Here is a 16,526-nt window from a genome sequence, read left to right on the forward strand (position 1 = left end):
ATGCATTCTACATGGGACTGCCCTCAAAGAACATTTGAAAGCTTCAGCTGGTCCAGCATGTACTGTACTGTAGCATTCCCATGTAACACCACTTCTACATGAGCTATTCTGGCTCCCAGTAAGCTTCTGGGTGCCATTCAAGGTATTGGTTTTCCCTTTTAAAGCTCTGCATGGCATGGGAATGGATTACTTCAGGATCTCTCTCCCCAGTGGCTGCTGTCCCAGCAGATCCTCTCTGTTATGGCTCCTCCTGTGGAACAGCCTCCCTGCTGAAATACGGCCAACCACCACTCTATTGACCTTTCACAAGTCTGTGATGCCCTGTGATGCCCTGGCATGGAGGTTACAGTATTGGCATAGGGGCTGTGTGCATCGGTGTATATGTTAGTGGTTTGTGTTTTTACTGTGCCTCAGTGCAGTTTTAGTTGGTTACTTGTTTAGATGAAATTATTTGCCTTTATTTCTTTGTTCCTCAAAATTTCTTGGCTAGAAAGGTGACTATATAAATTGAATAAATAAATAAATAAAATAAAAAAATTAAATCATATTCAATATTTAAGTCAGCGAGATCTACTACTCTCAGAAACCACAAGTCCCCAATCAGAAGAATCCCACTACTATTCCTTACAATCAAATCTGAAATGACATTCTTTCTTTACAGCAGAAGACACAGCTAATGTCAACGCTGAATACTGCTGAGGTCAAAACCATCCCATGGGGGACAATATGAGGTTTTCTCATGCAACTTCATAATCGTTCTGAAAGGATAAGGCAGCCAGTTTTCCTCATCAGCTGCCTCAGCGTTGAGCTGAAGATACCTTCAGTCTACAAAGGCCACATAAAGTTTGTCCCACAGATGTGTGAAGTATCTTTCAGTTTGATGTTAAGAGGTAGTGGTAGAGTTGAACAACTCTGTAAAGCTGTCTTGCTCTACTGTATCATTGTTGTGAATCAGTCAATTAATTTACCGTAAAAATGTCTAATTCAGTAGATGCATGGGCAGTTAGACTTTAGGAAGTTAGGAGACCAGCACTCCTAAAGTTAAAAACATTATACCATAACAAAATTTTAAACCCACATGCATTTAATATTTTAGATGGGATGAACAGGACATTCCTTTTCAAGACTTAGGAAACCATTTACCTGTAAGGGGAGCTCCATGAATTATAATAGCAATACCCCTACGATTTCTGGCAGCACGTCCTTCTGGAGAGATATCAATGCCAAGATGGCGAGCAATGGCTTTAGAAACAGGATTGTTGTCTAGTTCTCCAACTGCTTCTTTATGCTTGTTGAGGCTTTGTTGACTCCCTGCTGGAAAAAACATGGCATTTTGGTCAACCAAGTAGCAACACCCATGTCAAACATTCCTGAGGGGCTTCTGAGGAGATTGGTTTGGCATGAACTGGGAGTTTCTATGAAAACTCCCTCCCTAAAGGACAAATATCTGCTCTTCAAAGAAAGCACTGAATAAGCCAACAAGATGAACCAGCAGCACCCACTTAAGAAGTAACTGCATCCCTAGCTGACTTGATCTGTTTACCCGCAGCTGTCCTTTTGGCCAGGGATGGAAAATGGGGAATATCCATCATTTGAGTTTGAGATTAGGAGAGGATAGATCTCTGAAGAAAGAGAAGCCACATTTAACAGAATCTGCAATATTGTACCCAGTACTGGTCCTTCATTTACATAAACCTAAAAGAGGCCTCTAAGAATGTATTCTTATTACTGTATTTTTCGGAGTATAAGACACACTTTTTTCCCTCCTAAAAGCAGCTGAAAATTTGGGTGTGTCTTATACTCTGAATGTAGCTTTTTTGAAGCTTTTTTTCAGCCCTAACGAGGCACTAGCAAGTGAAGCGATCTCCGTGCTAAGCTTTTTTTCAGTGAAGCGATCTTCCCTGCTTTGCCTGCTCCCTCCAACTCTCAGCTGTGAAGCTTTTTTTCAGCCCTTACTAGGCACTAGTGAGTGAAGCTATCTCCATGGTTTGCCTGCTTTTCTCAGTGCTTCTCTCTCCAAAGATCAGTTGTGCTTTTATCCCAAGCAGGGGATAAAACACAGCAAACTAATGTGCTGAAGCTGACCAGACTAAGGACACTAGCCAGATGAATACCTAGTAGGCAGATTTCCCCCCCTCCCCCTATTTTCCTCCCCAAAAACTAAGCTGCGTCTTATACTCCGGTGCATCTTATACTCCGAAAAATACGGGTATTTGCATAATATGTACAGATGCTGTATAAATGTTTCTTTTTGCTTCATAACATTCATCCAGTACCTTGCCTTTTTCTTTCTCTGTGCTGTTCTGGATAGCCCTTCTCTAAGTTCCTCACCACCACTAGACCTATTTTCAAACTGCTTCTTCTATAGCAATGCTCCCCTAGCATCCATTTGTAGATTTTAGAACCAATTTTAGAACCATCTATTTAGTTTCCCAGTTTTTCAACTTCCATTTTATGAATGGGGGAAGCTTGACAAACTGTTTGGGATGTATGGGAATCTTTGGATGAAGCAAAGATTTAAAAGAATTCTAAGCTGCATAGGAAATGGGAAATCCGACCCAAGTAAGTTAAGTTCTCCAACCACGACTAGACTAATTGCATCTTGAAGGAAACTGCAGGTGTCTTCCTGGAGCCTCTTTCCGTGATCGTTGAAAAATCATGGGTGGCAGATATAGCTCCAGAGGACTTGAGAAGGGTGCCTGTTATTCCTACCTCCCAAAGGGGAAAAGAAGCAGCCTGAGTAACTACAGGTCAGGCAGCTTAACTCTGATGTGAAAAAAATTCTGGAATAGAGTAGAGAGCAACGAATTTGTGAACATTTAAAAAGGAATGCATTATTTGACGGGAACCTGCATACTTTATTAATAATTAATCGTATCAGATAACAGATAACCTAATCTACATTTTTCATAGGTGTTCAGTTTACTTGATCATAAAAGTATAATATAGCATGCCTTGGCTGATTTTCCCACAACAGTCTAATAGAGAAGATGGCAAAATATGGACCAAACTATGTTATCATTAGATGGATACAGAGCTGGTTAAAAATTTATACTCAGCAAATATACATCCTAAATCTTTGTCATGTTGGAAGAAGTGCTGAGCGGAAAATAGCAGAGCCCTGAGATGCTCAACATAAATATAAATGACTTACATGAGATTATAGAATTACCCGATTGGGGAAATAGTCATGAATATAGTGGACAATAGCAAGATTCAGGAGGACCACAATAACAAGACACAATGAGGAAGAACTAGCACAATGAATTTCAAGAAGAAAAACACAAAATCCCATATTTGGGTAAGAAAAATAAAATGGACGAATCGAGGATCAGAGGAATCACATTAGATATAGCTTTATATATAAAAAGAATCTGGGTATCTTGACTGAACATGATACAACAATGTAATGCAGTTGCATAAAAACAAATGCAGTTCTAAATGAACAGAAAGTTAATAGTGTCCAAATCACTAGGAGTCATAGTTACGGGACCGCCTTCTGCCGCCGATAGCCTCCCACCGGCCAGTTCGCTCCCACAGAGAGGGACTCCTCAGGGTGCCGTCAGCCAGGCAATGTCGGCTGGCAATCCACAGGGGGAGGGCCTTCTCTGTGGCAGCACCTGCCCTCTGGAATGACCTGCCCCCGGAGATACATAGGATACCAGATTTTCGTGTTTTTCGCCGTGCCCTCAAAACTTTTCTATTTCATCAAGTTGGGCTGGCGTAAACCCCCCCTCCTTAGATATTTTTAATTGTAAATGGATTTTAGTTGGGAGGTTTTAAATTTTGGGCCAAAATCTGTTTAATTCTTTTAAAATTTTAAATTTTGTATTGGGATGTTTTTTATTCTTGGCTGTGCACCGCCCTGAGTCCAGCAGGAGAAGGGCGATATAAAAATTTAATAAAATAAATAAATAAATAAATAGTTCTGTGACTGGTCCGACATTTTTGAAAGAGCATTAATTGAAGAACAGAACAATAAGAGGTCAAGAAGGAAAAAATTAAAAGGAACAGTAGACTGTATTGGGTAAGTTTCCCCTGGAAAAGTCTTCCAAGAGATAGGATAGCGGTCTTCAAATAGAGGGCAGCCACATGAAGAGAGAGCAGAATTGTTCCACTAGATTAAAGAAGAAACAATGGCTGTAAATCACAAGGAAGCAGATATGGGTTGGTTATCAGGAAAATGTCTCTAATAGGAGCTGTTCCATAATGAAATAAAGTACCTCAAGAGAGGTGATGCATTTGCTTTAGCTTGGAGGTACTTGAGCAGAGGCTGGAAGGAATTTGTTTGGGGATGGGCGAAGGTGGATTTCTACAATGAGTAGAAGGTTGGACAAGATTACCTCTAAGATCCCTTCCAATCTTTACATTCTATGATAAATCAGAATTCAAATTACTCTGACATCAATTGGAAGACTAATTCTGCACCAAGTGAGAAATCAAATAGGTTCCTAACCAACCTCGCTGACAACTTTGTTGTCCAAATGGTAGAGGAGGGAACTAGAGGGACAGCCATATTGGACTTAATTCTTACAAACAGAAAAGAAGTGATAGAGAGAGTTGAAGCTGCAGGAACCTTGGGTGAGAGTGACCATGTCATTCTAGAATTCAACATAATACAAACACAAGCCAAAGAACATAATGATACCAGAATCTTCAATTTTAAAATACCTGATTTTAACAAACTCAGAGAGAACTTAGGAAAGATTCCTTGTATGACAATCCTAAAGGGGAAAACAACTCAAGAATCTTGGGAAACTGAAAAATATGATCATAAAAGCCCAGACCAGCACAATACCACTGAGAAAGAAAAACAAGAAATCCAAGAAGAAACCAGCATGGCTGCACAAAGATCTCTCTGACAAATTGAAAGACAAAAAGGACAAGTACAAAAAATGGAAAGAGGACACACAACTAAGGCAGAATATCAGCAGATAGCCAAAATCTGCAAAGACAAAGTCAGGAAAGCAAAGGCTCAGAATGAACAAATATTTGCAACAAAAGTCAAAGATAATAAAAAAAGTTTCTTCCAACATATAAATAACAAGAAAAATATCAAGGAAACAGTCAGTCCACTAGAAAAAGAAGATGACAAGGACATAACAGGCAACAGAGAGAAAGCAGAGATGCTTAACTCATTCTTTGGATCAGTCTTCACACAAAAAGAAACTATAGCCCAACCTACTAAAAACGTAACTGTAAAAGACAGACTAGAAATAAAAGTTAAAATAAGCAAAAAAAATAGTAAGAGAAAACCTATCTGATCTTGATGAATACAAATCACTGTGACTCTACGGATTACATCCCAGATGTAAAGGAGTTCTAAAGGAGCTGGCAGATGTCATCTCAGAACCACTGTACCACATCTTTCAAAAATCCTGGAGCACCGGGGAACTACCAGAGGACTGGAAAAGAATTGATGTGGTTCTCATCTTTAAAAAAGGAATAGCTAACATCCTTGATGATAGGATCAAGAACCAGATGCATCTTGAAAGACTTGAACACTGGGCCCTATCTAACAAAATGAAATTCAATGTAGAGAAAAGTAAAGTCTTACAAGTGTAAGCCAACCCCCCCCCCAAAGTACACATATAGACTGAGTGAAACCAGGCTTAATAGCAGTAACTGTGAGAGGGATCTTGGAGTCTTAGTGGACAACCAGTTAAATATGAGTCAGCAGTATGCGGCGGCAGCCCAAAAGGCCAACACAATCCTAAATTGCATTAACAGAGGGATTCAATCAAGATCAAGTGAGGTATTAATACCACTCTATAAAGCCTTAGTAAGACCACACCTAGAATTATGCATCCAGTTTTGGTCACGACACTATAAAAAGGTGTTGAAACTCTAGAAAAAGTGCAGAGAAGAGCAACCAGAATTATTAGGGGACTGGAGACTAAAACATAAAGAACAGTTACAGGAACTGTTAGTGGCTAGTCTAGTGAAGAGAAGGACCAGGCAAGACATGATAGCCGTGTTCCAATATTTGAGGGGCTGCCACAGAGGGGAGGGGGTCAAGCTGTTTTCCAAAGCATCTGAAGGCCAGACAAGGAATAATGGATGGAAACTGATCAAGGAGAGATTTAACCTAGAAATAAGGATAAATTTTCTGACAGTGGGAGCAATCAACCAATGAAATAGTTTGCCTTCAGAAGTTGTGGAAGCTTCATCACTGGAGGCTTTCAAGGGGAGATTGGAGTGCCATTTCTCAGCGATGGTGTAGGGCAGTGATGGCTAACCTTTTTGCCATTGCGTGCCAAAAGTGTGGGGAGTGTGGGGAGGTCACACGTGCATGTGCCCACACCCATAATTCAATGCCCCCATGCCCCGCCCCCCCCTGCACATGCGCACCCCACACTCTCCTCGCTTTTGGCACGCAATGGCAAAAAGGTTACTGGTGGGCCTGGTAGGCCTGTTTTTCACCCTCCCCAGATTCCAGAGGCTTTCTTGGAGCCTGGGGAGGGTGAAAATGGCCATCCACACACACCCCCGAGGCGCTCTAGAGGCTCCTCCATTGGGCCCGGAAGGCCTGAAAATCAGCTGGCCGGTGCTCACATGCGTGCTGCAGCTGAACTAGGGCAACACTAGTGTGCCCACAGATATGGCTCCGCATGCCACCTGTGGCACCCATGCCATAGGTTCACCATCACGGGTGTAGGGTCTCCTGCTTGGGCAGGGGGTTGGATTAGATGACCTACAAGGTCCCTTCCAAATCTGTTAATCCATCCATCCATCCATCCATCCATCCATCCATCCATCCATCTATCATCCATCCATCCATCCATCCATCCATCCATCCATCCATCCATCCATCTATCTATCTATCTATCTATCTATCTATCTAAAAGCAAAAGCTACTCATACCATAATCACAAAATCTCCAGAATCGTAAAGCCTACAAATTTGAAATTTGCCATGTATGTTCCTCTTGGCTTCTAGATGCTCACTACGAAAGGATTTTCTGAAATGACCATCAGAGCATTAGTATTTCTTTTTTTTTTTTATTAAAAAGTTTTATAAGAAATACAATTTTCTCCCCCCACCCTTCCCCTTCCCCACATAAATTGTACATTTTCTTATACATAAGAAATCCTCCATATACATGTTTCCCTTAAAGAAAGCATTAAAATAAGACATTTTAATTACATTCGGAGTTGCTCTTCTCTTTCTTCCCTCATTCCACAACAAACCTTCTTCTTCTCCTCCTTTCTTTCCCGTCCCTCCCTCCTCTTCTCTCCTACTCTCCTACCTCTTCTCCCACCTCATCCTACTTCCTTTCCCTTTCCCCCACTTCTCTCTTCTTTTCCCCCTTCTCGCCTTCACTCCTATTCCTGTCCCCTTCCCTTCCTCCTCTCCTTTCTTCCATTCCTCACCCTCCCTCTCCTCTTCCTACCCCCTCCTTCTCTCTCCTTTCTAACTTCTTTGCTGTGAAATATTTTCCTCCTTTAGTATCTGAGCAACTCCTATATTCTACTCATAGAATACACTTTCTTCTACTAAACATTTCTCTATTCACCACTTCCCCCCCCATCCCTTATCCCACACTCCCCATCCCACCCCTGACTTCCCAGAGCAAAAACAGGGTATAGCATCTAACAAACATATGCTAAAATAAACTAACAAATTATAAAGTTCAAAGCTCCCACATGTTCTTTAACTCCCTTTGCTCCAATTCAACAACCTCCCTTTTATAAATTCTCAAAACCAATTAAATTAAATTCATTCTTCCTACTTATATATATATATATATAAAACCTTTTCCTTGATGCATAATCAGATACTTTAGCAGTCTTACAAACAATAGAAATCATGAATAAATTCCATTTCTATACCAGAAAAAAAGAAAAAATTTTCATCTTAAAATCTTACACATTTTATCTCATATATCTTTTAAAATAATATAGTCTTATGTTAAGCATTTTAAAAATCTCTTAACACCTTTAAAACACTTATTTACCAAATATAAATTTCAGAATCTACAGGAGGGTATCTTTCAATTTTTCAATTAACCGTCTTAATACCTCTAACTTTTTAAAGAACAACCCTTAACTATCCAAAACTAATTATCAGTTTGCAATAAAATTCTGAGTTTAACATTAATCCTCTTCGCTTCAAAGGGTTAGACATCCTAAAAGCTTATACAATTTATCTCATATATCTTGTAAAATAATATAACCTTATGTTAAACATTTTAAAAATCTTTTAATACCATTAAAACACATATTTGCCCGATGCCAATTTCAAAATCCATAGGAAAATATCTTTCTTAATCTTCTGTTCTTCACTTCTTTTTATATTTTTTCCAATCCTTTTTTTTAATAAATTCTTTCAACAATCCCCCCAGTTTTATTTTGGAAACTTTTAAAATGGTGATTTGAGGTTGATGTTTCTGAAATACTCGCTCTCTTCTTGAGGTCACATTTTCTAACTTGAAATCCTCATTTTGTCTCTTCTTGCTTGTATAATCATTCAATCCATTTCTTTGTCCATATAGCCAAAATTTGTTGCCATAAAGATTGTCAGCTTGCAATAAAGAAACTATTTGTTGCTTTTCTGTCATTGGAATGGAAACGTCCACCAAAACCTTTGTTTTAGCTGTACCAGCCAGTCTCTTAATCCTGTCCATTTCCTGATCTTCCAAAAACAAATTCTTCTGAATAATTTCCTGCTGTCCCTCTAACAACTGCTTATAATTTCCCGAGCTATTTTTTGAAAAAGCCCTTTCGATTGTATTCAGCAGGGCTGAGGTAAAAAAGTCTAGAAGTTCTTGAAAAGCCTGGACAGTCACGGCTTGGGAATTTGCTGATTCACCAGCCCTGTTGTCAGCCATATTTCAGCTACTTTGTATTTATCCAGCTATCAGGACAACAATTCAACTTTTTTCCACACAGTATAAAAACCAGATTTTAGTTAAAGTCAGTACCAAATTCTTTTCCTCAATACCAAATTCTTTTCTGGCCGCTTCCATTTAAAACTTTCTCTTAGGGTGTAATCCAGTAGCTGTGAAATGTTAACAAGCCTTAACGAGCACTTTCCCTGGTAGTTTCCTCCTCCCGCCCTCAGGCGCCATTTTCTGCATATTAAAACAGAGTTAAAGTGTTACTTGCAAGTTTCCTTTTGTTTTCTCCTGATTTGCTCTGTCTGCTATCAAAGTAAAGATGTTAAAAGTCCCCCCGTTGATTTTCTGCAGATTCTGGTCGCAGCTTCTAGCTCCGCTTCAGCTGAGTCGTCTCTGGTCCGGAGTGGCTTGACAGGCTTCAATAGGGAGCCCACACCCTTTGCGCCCCAGGATTTCTCCTAGCACACTTGGGGGGCTCTACCCCCGCCTGTCGACTCTTCTCTCTCCCCTTTGCCCGGGGAGAGGGTTCCAAGCCTCCAGACAGCAGTTTTTCGGCTGTTCTGGGGCTTTTACGGAACCAGAGAACGGGTGCTCATAAAAGAGCGTCTTCAAAGCTTGCGGAGCCAGGCGAAGTCAGAGCATTAGTATTTCTTATATCCGTATTGGCGAACCTATGGAATGCGTGCCAGAAGCAGCACACAGAACCATCCCGCAAGAGATGCACGGCCTCGCTAGCTCCTCAGCCGCGTTCCTGTGCACACACACATACTGGTCAGCTGGCCTTCACGTGCGCAGATTGCCGAAACGGAGCAGTGTTCTGTCACGCATGCGTGAGACGGCACCCAAACTTCTGGGTTTATGTTGCACGCATGCGTGATGGCCAGCTGTTTGTCAGGTGTGCATCCGTGCCAGAAACTGGACGTTTGGGTGCCGGCTCACGATGCGTGACAGAATGCTGCTCTTCTGCGTTTTGGTGCTCCCACGCACACAAAGGCCAGCAAGGCTGCATGGTTTCTGGCACACAAGCCGGCACACATAACGTAAAAGGTTAGCCATCACTGCCCTATATTATGATTAACACACTCTGATGCTAAGGAGTTCTACTCCCCCTCCCCATCTAAAAAGAAATCTGTTCCAAATGCAAAACACAAGCAGAAGAAAGGAGTTTCACTTTCAGTTTTACTTTCACAGCAGGAAGCAGCTTTAATACAAAACACTTGAGCTAAGCTAGGGCCAGGCTCCTTCCTGTCTCCTTCTTGCTCACACAGCAAATACTGTTTCACTTTCCAAACAGCCCTCTGATGCTAAGGAGTTCTATTCCCCCTCCCCACCTGAAAAGAAATCTGTTCCAAATGCAAAACACAGAGGACAGGAGTTTCACTTTCAGTTTTACTTTCACAGCAGCAACCAGGGGATAGGATAGGGGAGGCTTCTGTGGGGCAAGGCTGAGGGAGTGAAGGGGATAGGATAGGGGAGGCTTCTGTGGGGCAAGGCTGAGGGAGAGAAGGGGATAGGATAGGGGAGTCTTCTGTGGGGCAAGTCTGAGGGAGAGAAGGGGATAGGATAGGAGACGTTTCTGTGGAGCAAGGCTGAGGGAGAGAAGGGGGATAAGATAGGATAGGGTTCTGTGGAGCAAGACTGAGGGAGGGAAGGGGAGAGGAGAGTCTGATCATAACTAATTTTCAAGCTCTAAGTGTCGATTTATCAAGCCCAATCACATAGTTTCATAGCACAGGTATCCAGCTAGTAAAGTAATATGAGCAATATGTCACTGAACCAGGAGATGGGTGGCAAATAAATGTGATAAATAAAATAAAAAAATAAAAAACGTAGCCATCAATTATCAAACTAAATTTAGAAAGATTAATCCAGCATTCAGAAACAAAGTGAATCAGATTAATAAAAAAAAGAATAGAATAAAAAGCAGATATTGACTTCAGGTATATTTTTCCGCCCAGGTTCAATATTCTTCATTTGCACCTATTCAATTCAATTAAGGCCTCCAGGAGGGGATGGTTATGCAGTTCCCAAACGAGTGAAGAAAAAGTCTTCCACAGTAGGCACCACATGCTTGAAGGCAGCTTTTGTCATGGCCTAGGCTCAGGGCTTAGACTCTGAATCTGATCTTGAAGAAGCTGTTTCAGCTGAGCCTGTGGAATGTCAGACTGGAGAAAGACACACTCATCAACTGAGGCTATTGTTCTGACCTAGGCTTAACAGAATCACGAAACAGACTCTTTGTCCTGAAAAAAACCCTTTTTATTTGGCTAATGTGAAGTCCTCGCATTCACATCCAGCAAAGTCCTGGCAATAAGCCTTTCGAGGTTTAATTGCAACAACAGAACTTATCAGTCCTTAGTTGCCAGGCCGATAGCTTCCAGGCAGCAACGCTGTACAATGAAATACTTAGCAAGGAGACTCTGTGAGGCACGAACTCAGATAAGCAAATCTTCACAATAATAAACGAACTAATTGTCTCCTGTAAACACCACTCCCCTTTGGCTCCTTATTTATTCCCTATGGGAGGGGCCATTCAGCATCCACTTGTGCCTTTATTCCCAAGTTGACCCCTGTTCCTTAATTGTCCCCTTCTCCTGACAGCTCTGCACATGTACACATCAGTAACAGGCTCCAGCTGTTCTTCTGTCCCACTTATCTCCGACTCCAAAGGTAGCTGATAACTGTTGGGTGGCCCTGGCCCTATCTCTGCCTCTGATGCAGAGCACTCATCAGAGCCTTCCCCAGATTCCAGGACTGGCCCATGTTCCTCCCCAACTTCCTCACTGTCTGAGTCTGCTGCCAGCTCTGCTGGCCACTGGCAGGCCACAACAGCTATTCAAACACAGGCAACACCTGAGCAACACCGTAAAGCCTCCTGGCCCCTGCACAGGTAGAGAAGAGAGCAGAGCAGCAAAGGTCTATAAGATTCCTTGCCAAGAAAGGAAGTAAATCTCTTGATCATGAACAACTGGCTGCAGCCTTCTTTAAGAAGCAGCTCTGACCACACACTCTTTGCTGGAAACATCCGATTCCAGCTTTTGTGTGATGTCCCTGTTTGAAAAAAGACAAAACAAATCTTGAACCTCTGGAGTGGCTGACCATATTGACCATGCTCCTGGAACCCTGGATTGGCTTTGGACAATTCTTCTGCACATTCATATTTCAAAGCCAGCTGTGCTTTGTTTACATCCCGTTGTTCATTGTTAACTCTTCAGCCTTGAAGTAAAACTGACAGTCTCCAGAACAACCGTGTTTGAGTGTGTGTGATGGAAGTCTGAAGCAGGACAGCTTTGCCTAGAACACTCTAATTCCTGTCAAATTCTTTGCCCATCTTAAATAACTTATAACATGTGAAAAGTTATAAGCCGCCCTGGGTCTCCGGAGAGGGGCGGCATATAAATTTAATAAATAAAATAAATAAATAATAATAAATAAAGTAACAATTGTTTTTCTCACTCATGAAGCTACCAGTAAAATAGAGGAAGCAAGCAACCATGTTCATGCCTATTGGCATCCTTTTTACTGCACTTGTATCTAAAAGCTAAGAATGCACTTACCTTGCATTTGACCTTTTTCAGTTCCCTCTTCTTCCTCTTCTTCCTCCTGATCAATTTTGGATTCTGCCTGGAGTGTCCGGTTATTGTCCATGAGTGACAGAGAAGGAAGAGCAGAGGCCCCCATGGCTGCTGCTTGCATAACCGAAGGGTAAGGCTTCATTCCATGTTCAGAAAAGTGAGTGCTTTCTTCTTCCTCTGTCCGGGAACAAAAAGAGGAAGGACGCCATGCACACCAGATGGGTAAGAATGCTTCCAACGGAGCATTCTAGAGCAAAACACAGCAGAGTGTTGAGAGTAACTGCAGCCACTCACTATTTCTGCCACGGGAAAGGCCTCTGGCAGGTCTGCTCCCTGCCTCTTCAAGGGTTGCTTTGTGGTTTTGTGTCTATCTGGGACACAGATAGGCTCAGAACAGACACTGTAACTGCATATATATATATGTCTCTATTAAATCAATGGTGAAATTAACTTCTTGTTTGATAGGCAGTGCTATGTGGGAATAAATAGTTAATGTACAATTAATTGCTCCAACGCGAGACAATGTGAGACAACGTAACTATGAGACAAAGCCTACCCAGAAATAGGCAGCAATTCTTAACAATCAAAGCAAGGAAATATTTCAGCCAAATGTTTACTCCACCTTTATTTTTGGCCAATTCAAGATGTAGACTATCCTGGCCAAAAATAAAGGTGGAGTAAACATAAAATCCATAAAATCCATACCGGCCTCCCACCGCCCAGTGCGTTCACATAGAGCTGCCCTCCTCCGGGTGTCGTCGGCCAGACAATGTCGGCTGGCGGCCCCAAGGTCGAGGGCGTTCTCTGTGGCTGCATCGACCCTCTGGAATGGGTTACCCACCGAGCTCCGGACGGCTCCCGACCTCCGCACTTTCCACGCTGACCTGAAGACATGGCTCTTTCGGCAAATCCCCTGATCGGCTGTGTGATTTTAAATTGTGGGGTTTTTAATTTGGTTTTTGGTTTTAGTATTTTATCATGTTCTTTTAAGCCACCCTGAGTCCTAAGGGAGAAGGGAGGCATATAAATTTTGATAAATAAATAAATAAATAAAATAAGATAGACAGAAGAAATTAAATCATTTGGCTGAAATATTTCCTGTCCGATGCTCTGGCCTCTTGTTTTCTCACCACAACCCTCCTGTGGGATGGTTTGGACTGGCTACAGTGGTGAAGTGTAAAATTTGTTGCTACCAGTTCTGTGGGCATGGCTTGGGGGGCATGGCTTGGTGGTGGTGGGGTCATGTGACTGGGTGGGCTTGGCCAACATTTTTTTTACTTTTTTAAAGCATTTTTTTATTACCGGTTCGGGCAAATAGGTAGTAAAAAAGTGCTTTAAAAAAGTAAAAAAAAGGTTCCAACAATCGTGCGGCACAGTTGTGATCGTCAGAACCTTTTTTTTTTTACTTTTTTAAGCATTTTTTTACTACCATACTGGCCCCATGGCCCAACTACTTCTACTCAAAGGATTTGTTTCTACATTTGTTTACATTAATCTAAATGAGGGGTGTCAAACTCGCGATGACACATTGTCGTCAAATGATGTATCGCAACTTTTTTCCCCTTCGCTAAACCAGGGGTGGCCATGGCCAGTGCGTAACGCATCCAGCCCACGGGCAGTGAGTTTGACACCCCGATCTAAATGATTAATGTGAAGATATACCTAATCATGAGGGGGTACGATGGCTCAGCGGTTAAAGATGCTGAGCTTGTCAGCTGGAAAACAGACATCCCAGGGTTCAAGACCTGAGTGAGCTCCTGTTACCAGCCCCAGTTCTGCCTACCTAGCAGCTTGAAAGCATGCAAATTTGAGCAAATTAATAGGTATCATGTTGGAAGGTAACAACCTTCTGTGTGCCTTGGCATATAGTAATGCCAGCAACATGACCACAGAAAGGTTCTTTGGGCAATGCTGACTCCTCGGGCAAGAAACAGAGATGAGCCTAGAGTCAAACACAACTGGGCAGGGAAACCTTTCCCTTTATCTTATACCTACATTACTCCTCCAGGAAGGAGTCAAAAGGTTTATTCCATATTCAAAAAGAAGAAAGTCAACTATGCAGCAACCTTTCTTCTGTGACACAAGTTCTTGCAGGAGATGGCTAATGGCTAAATGAAATGAATCTGTGTGAAGCATGCCATTTCTGTCTCTTTATCCTTTTTCCTGACATTAACAGAGACCATCACTAGACTTCTCTTCAGAGGTAGAAAATTAGAGCCCCAGAGAGTTTCTTTAATAAAAGATGAAAGGAGTTTGCTCTTTTCCATGGGCAGAAAAGGCCAGAGCAGAAACACGCTGCTCCTTGCTGGCTGCAGTGCCACAGACCCACCAGCCATGAGGCCCTCCCTCACCGTTATCCAGATTCAATCCTTCCTGGTCGCCTTGAATCTTCTTTTGTTCTTCAAAATATTCCAGCACCTCAAGAGGCAGCTTCTCTCCAGGCATGCGAGGAGGCAGCAGAAGGATATGGTGGTTATCGTAGCCCTTCAGCATCCGCAAAATCTGCAGTCAAGACAGGGCAAACCATAAAGACTTTCTGGCACTCAGGCACGGCACTCTTAGAACAGATTCTAGCTGAGGATTTGTTCTGAAATGCTTCATCTACCTCAATTTTTTCTTATCTTAGAAATTCTTGTTTCTTTTTAGGACAATTTCTACAATCCTAGATGTCATCTATCACTTTTTTTCATGGCTTGGGACGCTCTAAGGGACCTTCTTATTCCATATGTTTCTACCTGCCTAGTTCATTCAGTAGGTTGGGCATAGGTCTCATCAGTCAAGGAATGTGCAGATTTATACCTTGTCTCTGGAAGGCGCAAACACCCAAATCCATTCAATTTAGTTTGGACTGATCCAAAGCTCAGCTTTGCACCCCCATCCAGGCCACGACTGCCTCTAGGGCACTAGGACAGGACATTCACAGCATCCGTCAGGTAACCCAGTGTGGAGATGTAAAGCTAGATATCATCATCATACCTCACCTCAAGATCACCTCATCCAGCATCCTCATGCAGATATTCAATAGGAAGGGAGAGAGGACCAAGCTCTATGGCACCGCACAAAGTAGGGGTTCTGGGCTGGACTTCTTCCCTCCATCAACACCAACTGAAACAAACCCCGAGGAAGGAGGAGAACCAGAACAACACCGTGCCCCCAACTCCTGAAGCTAGTCCAGAAGTTTACCATGATTAACAATACTGAAGACCACTGGAAGGTCAAAGGAGCAAGAATGGTAGCACATCTCATCTCATCATGCACCCTCATCTCATCCTGCCAGAGGTCATCCAAGAGCACAATCAATGCTTTTTTAGTTCCATAATCTGACCTCAATCCTGACTAAAAGCAGTCCAGACAATCCACTTAATCCAAGATCCTCTGAAGCTGCCATGTGACCACTTTTTCCACAACCTTCCCTAAAAAAAGGAGGTTGGTCAGTCACCGATGAAAACTGTCCAGATAGTTGGGTTGAGCGATAGTCCCTTGAGGAGAGGATGCACCAGCACCTCTGTAAGCTATTGGAACCAGTCCCTCCCTCTGTCAACCCTGAAGCTGGCCTGGCTGAAGCTATCTTGGAGCTTCAGTGCTGCCACACTGGAGCTGAGGGATAAGGAGGGTGGATTAGAGATAGCTGAGGTTGTGTAGTCAAAATAAAATACTTTCTCTTGGGAACCAAGGACATTCTCACACCTGGCTGGAGGAAGGAGGAGTGATGTCACCAGGCCACCAGACAGTGCCTTGATTGGACCATGTGACTGATTGTTTTGGGGTTGAGGGAAAAACTTTTACTTTTAATTAGGTGAAAACCATGGGAACCTTTAGACTCGGTTTTCACCAGATTTGTGCCAATATGATATATCCAATAAAGCTTTTCTTTGAGGAATTCATCTGCCTTGGAATTTTGCTTTCTATTACCTGGAACCCTGACACCCTCAAGTAAGAATGAACCATCACTCAGACCTAATCACGTATCCCCTCCCAGGTGGCCTTGCAACCAGACAGATTAAATTCGAATATGAGAGTGGCTGATCCCTTTCAGACCCCTGCCCACTTCCTCAGATTCAACAGGATGAAACTTCATGCAGATAACTTTAAAAGACTTCACCCCTATAACC

At 42.4% G+C, this 16,526-nt stretch overlaps 1 protein-coding gene across 6 annotated transcripts in view; it reads right to left on the minus strand.

The window, feature by feature from the left end:
* The window catches only part of HYDIN (HYDIN axonemal central pair apparatus protein), a 416,706-nt gene that overhangs the window by 146,381 nt on the left and 253,799 nt on the right, over positions 1–16,526 (minus strand). For 4 of the 6 annotated variants that reach the window (XM_087877179.1, XM_034425679.3, XM_087877180.1 and 1 more), the window contains 3 exons: positions 14,766–14,916; positions 12,397–12,591; positions 1,144–1,314 (listed from right to left, as the gene is read on the minus strand). In XM_087877179.1, the coding sequence (XP_087733305.1) occupies positions 1,144–1,314; positions 12,397–12,591; positions 14,766–14,916 (517 nt within the window). The remainder of the gene's footprint in view (positions 1–1,143; positions 1,315–12,396; positions 12,592–14,765; positions 14,917–16,526) is intronic. The other 2 variants (XM_087877178.1, XM_087877181.1) reach the window with 1 other exon arrangement.

Source organism: Pantherophis guttatus, chromosome 11 (genome assembly GCF_059756535.1).
Source record: "Pantherophis guttatus breed Tessera chromosome 11, ASM5975653v1, whole genome shotgun sequence".
NCBI lineage: Eukaryota > Metazoa > Chordata > Lepidosauria > Squamata > Colubridae > Pantherophis > Pantherophis guttatus.